At 53.7% G+C, this 6573-nt stretch overlaps 1 protein-coding gene across 4 annotated transcripts in view; it reads right to left on the bottom strand.

Moving 5' to 3' along the window:
- GAS8 (growth arrest-specific 8) overlaps positions 1 to 6573 on the bottom strand; it is a 43152-nt gene that overhangs the window by 18981 nt on the left and 17598 nt on the right. For 3 of the 4 annotated variants that reach the window (XM_011972225.1, XM_011972234.1, XM_011972210.1), the window contains one exon: positions 1852 to 2061. In XM_011972225.1, coding sequence (XP_011827615.1) covers positions 1852 to 2061 — 210 coding nt within the window. Of the gene's footprint in view, positions 1 to 1851; positions 2062 to 5078; positions 5166 to 5509; positions 5678 to 6288; positions 6495 to 6573 lie in introns of all 4 variants that reach the window. The other variant, XM_011972217.1, reaches the window with a different exon arrangement.

Raw genomic sequence — 6573 nt, 5'->3', positions numbered from 1 at the left:
TGGTAAAACCCCGTCTCTACTAAAAATACAAACTTTGCCAGGCGTGGTGGTGCACGCCTGTAATCCCAGCTACTCAGGAGGCTGAGGCAGGAGAACTGCTTGAACCCAGAAGGCAGAGGTTGCAGTGAGCCGAGATCACGCCACTGCACTCCAGACTGGGTGACAGAGCAAGACTCCTGTCTCGGAAAAAGAAAAAAGAGAGAGATTTCGGAAGAAAATGGCCAGGTATTATGTATGAACTATTTGTACTGGTTTAAATATAGTCCCTCTAAATCATCAAGGAAGAAATAAAATAATTTACAAAAAAAAAAAAAGCCATCTGTGGCTGGGTACGGTGGCTCACGCCTGTAATCCTAGCACTTTGGGAGGCCGAGGCGGGCGAATCACTTGAGGTCAGGAGTTCAAGACCAGCTTAACCAACATGGTGAAACTCCGTCTCTACTAAAAATACAAAAATTAGCCGGGCATGGTGGCACATGCCTGTAATCCCAGGTACTCAGGAGGCTGAGGCACGAGAACCACTGGAACCTGGGAGGGAGAGGCCGCAGTGAGCTAAGATCACGCCACTGCACTCCAGACTGGGCAACAGAGCAACACTTAGTCTTGAAAACAAACAAACAAAAATGCCATCTGTGATAGTTCTCAGGATAAAAGATGCTTCCCCAGACAGTGAGGAAGCCTCAAGCCCATGTCCCAGGCATCTGTTTCACTGAAGGACGAGTCCAGCACAAAGACAGACGGGTACCCTGCGGCCCCGAAGGCTGCATCTCTGTGACAACCCAGCCTCCCTGTGCTGGGGCTGCTGGTAGAGGCTTCAAGACCAGCTGTTTCCAGCTCAGGGGCAGCAGCTGGGCCAGGGGCATATGTCATCCAACTTGGAGGGCCCGGAGGAAGCCACAGGCCTGGCCTCACCTGGCCAGGATTCCAGTGTCAGTCAAAGACCCTTTGCCCTGTATCCTGTTCCTTCTGTGACTTCTCCCAACGAGGTCCAGGGAACAGAGGCAAGGCCCAGGTCCACAAGCTGGACACAGGTAAGAGACCACCTGTGAGGCAGTTGCAGGCTCCAGCCTCCTCCTGATCCTCCAGCTGATGCTGTTTCTCCCTGTGGGGGGCCCAGGCCTCATCTGCTTTCTTTACTGCCCTCGCCCATGCCCGGGACACCCTAGCAGAGCAGCACCATAAATAACTGTGACACAGAATGAGGGAATGTCTGGGCTCTGCTTAGACTTCATGTCCCCAGTACCTGCAAAGGTGGGGTCAGGCTCCCCAGGCTCCCACGGCCCTGCACTTACCGTATCCGTAAGTGTCCATGTCCTAAACCAGCCCATCTCAGGGCCTCCCGGTACCATCTCTGTCCCAGGATGCGGTGCCCTGGGCTGAGAGCTCAGGAAGTACCGCCATCCTCCAGGCCTGTGTCTGGGTCTGTTACCACCAACAGACGAGCTCAGGCCCACAGAGATTCCAAGAGTGGCTTTTCCACTCCCAAGGCCATCCTCAGGCTGCACTCAGATGACTACAGCCTTACGTGCTCAGATGAGCCAGACCCGAGAATTGGAGTGGGCAGAGGCTCAGAGGTTAGGAGTCACCATGAGGTCACACAGGGGCAAGGGAAGATCCAAGAGAGACTTGAGCAGAACTGTGAGAAGAGGCTGCTGGTGCAGACGGTGAGAGGAATCCATGCCTACGGCACCCCGCTCTGTTCTCAGGTCACAGGAAACCCATGAATGCCCCCTCCCCAGTGGTTAACCGAGGGGTCTCTGTGCCCGTCCGAGGGGGAACAGCACAGAACTGAAGACCCTTGCCACACGGAAGAGGCTGCCTACTGGGGCCAGGAGCCTGTCTAGGGCCTACCTCAAGCTTGCGGGACACCAGCGTCAGGGCTGCGGGGTCCAGGTTAGAGGCAGCCAGGACCTCGTTGAACTGCACCTCCTTCTTCTCCACAGCAGTGCTCAGAGCCTGTAGCTTGCGCTCTAGCACCAGGTTCTTGAAGCCTGTCTTCTGCTGCACCTCCTGGATGGCTGCAGTGAACTTCCGGTAGAGCTCGTCCCGCTCCTGCTGCACCTGCAGGGACAGCGCTGGGATGGGCGATGAGGCCCCTCACCTGGGGACATCTCGCTGGCAAGACGCTGCCTCCCACCTCTGCACCTGCCTGGAACACGCTGCTTCTATGGGAGGTGGCTTTCCAATAGCGCCCACTCTCACAGCACCGGGGTGTGGTCCACACTGCCTGCGCCCTGGCCCTCTGTATAGCCGCCACACAGTGGAAGGCAGGAGAAAAACGTCGGCACGAGCTCTCCTCTCAGGAAGGTGTCTCTGGAAGCCGTGAGTGTCCCGGTGAGAGCTGGAGCAGCCCCACCCTGAAAGCTGCTCCATGGGTGGCCGAGGCCGGTCCTGCCCGAGTGAGGGCTGTGGGCTCAGGTGAGATGTGAGATCCAGGGCATCCAGCAGGCAGAGCTTGCAGGTGGAAGCACTTGGAGGATGTGCTCCCTTGGCCCGCCCCAGATCCTGGCATCACAGCACAGGTGCTGTCTGCCCCCACAAATGGCGGATCTGGAGCATGGCCTTGGAGCCAGCTGCCTGCCGGCCAGTAAGACTGTTCTTTTTTACCTCCTAATTCTTCTACTTATTAATTGCACATTCTAAAAAAAATCTAGACCTGGTTGAAGACTATAAAAAAGTGAACACCCTGAGCAGGGCGCAGTGGCTCACGCCTGCAATCCCAGCACTTCGGGAGGGTGAGGTGGGTGGATCACCTGAGGTCAGGAGTTCAAGACCAACCTGGCCAACATAGTAAAACCCCATCTCTATCAAACATACCAAACATTAGCTGGGCATGGTGGCGGCGCCTGTAGTCCCAGCTACTCGGGAGGCTGAGGCGGGAGAATTGCTTGAGTCCAGGAGGTGGAGCTTGCAGTGAGCCAAGGTCACGCCATTGTACTCCAGCCTGAGCAACAAGAGCGAAACTCCATCTCAAAAAAAAAAAAAAGTGAACACCCTTAACCCCAGTTCCCAGAGGCCACCCACCATTGTGAACACTTGGTGTGACCCCTTCCAGAATGTTCTCTATACATGTAAAAACATTTATGACTGTTTGGAAGAAAACAGGATCATGCTAAAATACTGCAGCTTTTTTCAAAGCACGACCTGTGATACCTGGAGCACCTCCAAGACAGCACCTGGCCCTGTATCCCTTCTAACTGCTGTTAGTTAGAATTCCGCAGATTTGCTTAAATCCAATTCCCTGTCCGCAGGCACGTGGATCATAAGTGCCTTTGGGCCGGGCGCAGTGGCTCACGCCTGTAATCCCAGCACTTTGGGAGGCCGAGGCGGGCGGATCGCAAGGTCAAGATATCGAGACCATCCTGGCTAACATGGTGAAACCCCGTCTCTACTAAAAATACAAAAAATTAGCCGGGCATGGTGGTGGGCACCTGTAGTCCCAGCTACCCAGGAGGCTGAGGCAGGCGAATCACTTGAACCCAGAAGGCGGAGGTTGCAGTGAGCCAAGATCGCGCCACGGCACTCCAGCCTGGCGATGGAGTGAGACTCCATCTCAAAAAATAAAAATAAATAAGTAAGTGCCTTTGGTCTCTAAATTTTGCTGACAAATTTGAGCTCCCAGTTCTCTAGGAAGAGACACTGACTTTGACACTGTCAGGAACCACATTCAAATGGAGGAAAATATGGCAGGGAACAAGACTCCAACCCAGGCGCGTCTCTGCTCTCCTCTTCCCAGTAATGTCCACCTCAAAACTCACAGGGAGGAGGAAGGGCCCCTAACACAGCAGTCCTCAGAGTCTCACTGGGGCACCCTTCCCTTAGGTGCCAAGAGTTGGCACAGCCTAGCAATGCACATCAGGTAGGACCTGAGGTGTCTCCGAAGGTGGGGCTAGATCTGACCGACAGATGGGATGTTTCCGAGGGGCGAATCCTACTACAACCGTTTGTGTTCATGAATTTCAGTTAGGCTAGAGAACACAAACAGCACACGTAACTGCAGCTCAAGATAAGATGATCTGGCCACGCACACCACACACAAAGCCTTGAGGGCCCCATGGTGCAAGGATTGGTCCTTGGCCAGAACTTTGAAACTCAACAGAGGCAAGGAGTCTCTTTGAGGACAAAGACAGGACCAAGCATCCCTACCACTCACTGGCAATCTCGGAAGGGCACACGAAATGAAATGTTTTCCCCCCAGTCACTTCTGCAAAGGTTTAAACCTGTCAGATCTGGTGCAGCTGAGGATGGAGACGGCCCCTCCGCACCCTGGCAGGTGTGTGACTCAGAGCAGCCCTCTGGACAGATCAGAACCCTCAACACAGACCCCTCAGACCCAACAATCCCACTGCTAGGAGCTGGCTTTCCTAAGAAGCAATCTCACACAAGTGCACAAAGACAAATTTAAAAGGATCGAGGCAGCAATGCTTATAACAGCAGAGGATTAGAAACAGAGGGGAGTCAGCTAAATGATCAAACATTCATGAAATGCAGCACCACGTGACTGTGAAAAGGATGAAACGGCTTCCTGTGTGCAACCTGATACACTGTGAGATTAAAAAGCAAGTTGTGCTTATGGCCTGATCCCGTGTTCATAACACACACAGTCACATCCACACTAGAGCATGCAGGAAACCTGGAAGGGAGCTCATAAAACTCGCCAGCGTGAGGAGCTGGAGGCTCATTTTCACTTACACTTAAGACCCCATGACTTCTTTACAATGAGAAGGTAACAGCTTAGCACTTAGAAACAATAACCCATGGAAGAAGAGTTGCTGCAGGGGCCAGGCATCCCTATGGGCTTTGAGAGGTGAGCGCTTGAGGGGCCGAAAGTCATGTGTGATCTGCTCCCCATGAGACCTCAGGCCTTCTGCAGGATATGCATGCAGAATAGGCCGAAGGTTTTTGCCTCTTAGAAGCTGTGGAATGAATTACAGGGAATAGGGCCCCCAGCTTCAGAACCCAAAAACCTGGCCAAGGTATCTGAAGCTGGTCCAGGGGCCAGGGCCACAAGGAGAGCCCCGTCCCTGGCTAGCAGGGGTGCCACCCCCCGCTGCAGGGCCAGCCTGGTGCCCACTCACCTTGGTGAACCGCTGCTCTAACACTTCATGCTCCCACTGCAGGTCTTTCAGCTCTTTCTCTGTGACTTTCAAACGGGCTTTTGTGCACTGGAGGAAAAACGGAGTAGGGGACAGAAAGTATTCTAGATTCACAGTCATCCAAGTAACACAGGCTCCTGGGAGATGGCAAGGCCAAAAATAATCACCAGAAAGACATGGTTCCAGGACACAAGCAGCTGAGCCCCATCAAGGCAGGTCAGTAGCACACGGTGGAAGATGAGGGCCTTGTCTCCAAAACACCCCCAGACTTTACTTTCCCCAGGAGAACACAAGGCAGAAAAAGGAGAAATGCAGGCCTCCCCCGTCTCCCTTCCTGCCCCTGTGATGCTCCTTCCTCCTGAGTCTAGGCTAACTCGTGCCAAGGAGGGAGAGGAATCCAGCAGGAAACTCACAAGCAGGATCTGCTTGTCCCTCTGGTAGTTGGCGAGCTGCTTCTGCATCTCGCTCATCTCCTCCTGAGCCTTCTGGAGAGGGTCTGCCAGGCGCTTGTTCTGCACAGACACCTCTGCCATCTCCCTCTCCAGGTGGTCCTCCTTCTTCCGCATGTCCTCCATCTGCTCCTGCAGGCACAAGCACAGGCCCAGCAGGGGCTCAGCAGGCAGAACCAAAGGGGCTGTGGCCTGCAGGGTGAGAGCTGGGTGCTCTCCTGCCCATCACCAGATCCTGCCAGCCTCAGGCATGCTAGCACCTAGACCTGTTCTATGTATAAACAGTATTTCTGCAGCTTTAACTTATTCGGAGTTTTCTGGGAATGCAGCTTCCATGCACACTGAGGGACTACACTTTGTTCAAGATTCCACCAAGGGCCGCTGTCTACTGTAGAAAGTCCTGTCACTGCCAGCATGTAGTGACGATGACACTTATCCACTCCGGCCACATCATGTCACTCGCTGCAGTTCCACCCGAGCTTTTACAAATCAGAATACACTTGATTACTTCCCCTCCGCACTAGGGTGAGGGCAATATCCTGACTGCTTTTAACAATAGGTAGCGATAGGTTACATTATTTAGGAATTTCAATCAAGGATATGAGAAGGGCATTGTCAAATAATCCTATAAAAAGTATCGGGGGTGTTGGGGTGGAGAGCTGGGGTCTGGATCCCCAGGACTCTGCAGCCCACATTCTAGGACAGGCAGAGTGTGTCTCCGCAGCCCACCCCACGCGCAGCACCTTGAGGGAGTTGATGAGGGCCAGGTTGTTGAGGGTGATGTCATTGTAGTAGTTCTTGATGTCGGTGAAGGCCTCCTCGTGGCGCTGCATCAGCGTGTTGATCTGGCTGTTCTTCCTCTCCTCCACTTCGTGGAGCTCAGTCTTTCTCCGCAGGTCGAGCTCGTCCCTCAGCATCTTCATCTTCTTATCATACTTGGCCTCAATTTCTGAAAGGCAGCAGCAAACAGCAGCTTGGCAGAGGAAGAAGTGGTGCCCCTATGGCTACAGAACATGCAGCCTGTAAAC

This window comes from Mandrillus leucophaeus, unplaced genomic scaffold, assembly GCF_000951045.1.
Source record: "Mandrillus leucophaeus isolate KB7577 unplaced genomic scaffold, Mleu.le_1.0 Scaffold10, whole genome shotgun sequence".
Lineage (NCBI taxonomy): Eukaryota > Metazoa > Chordata > Mammalia > Primates > Cercopithecidae > Mandrillus > Mandrillus leucophaeus.
This window is presented reverse-complemented; position numbering and strand designations above follow the sequence as displayed.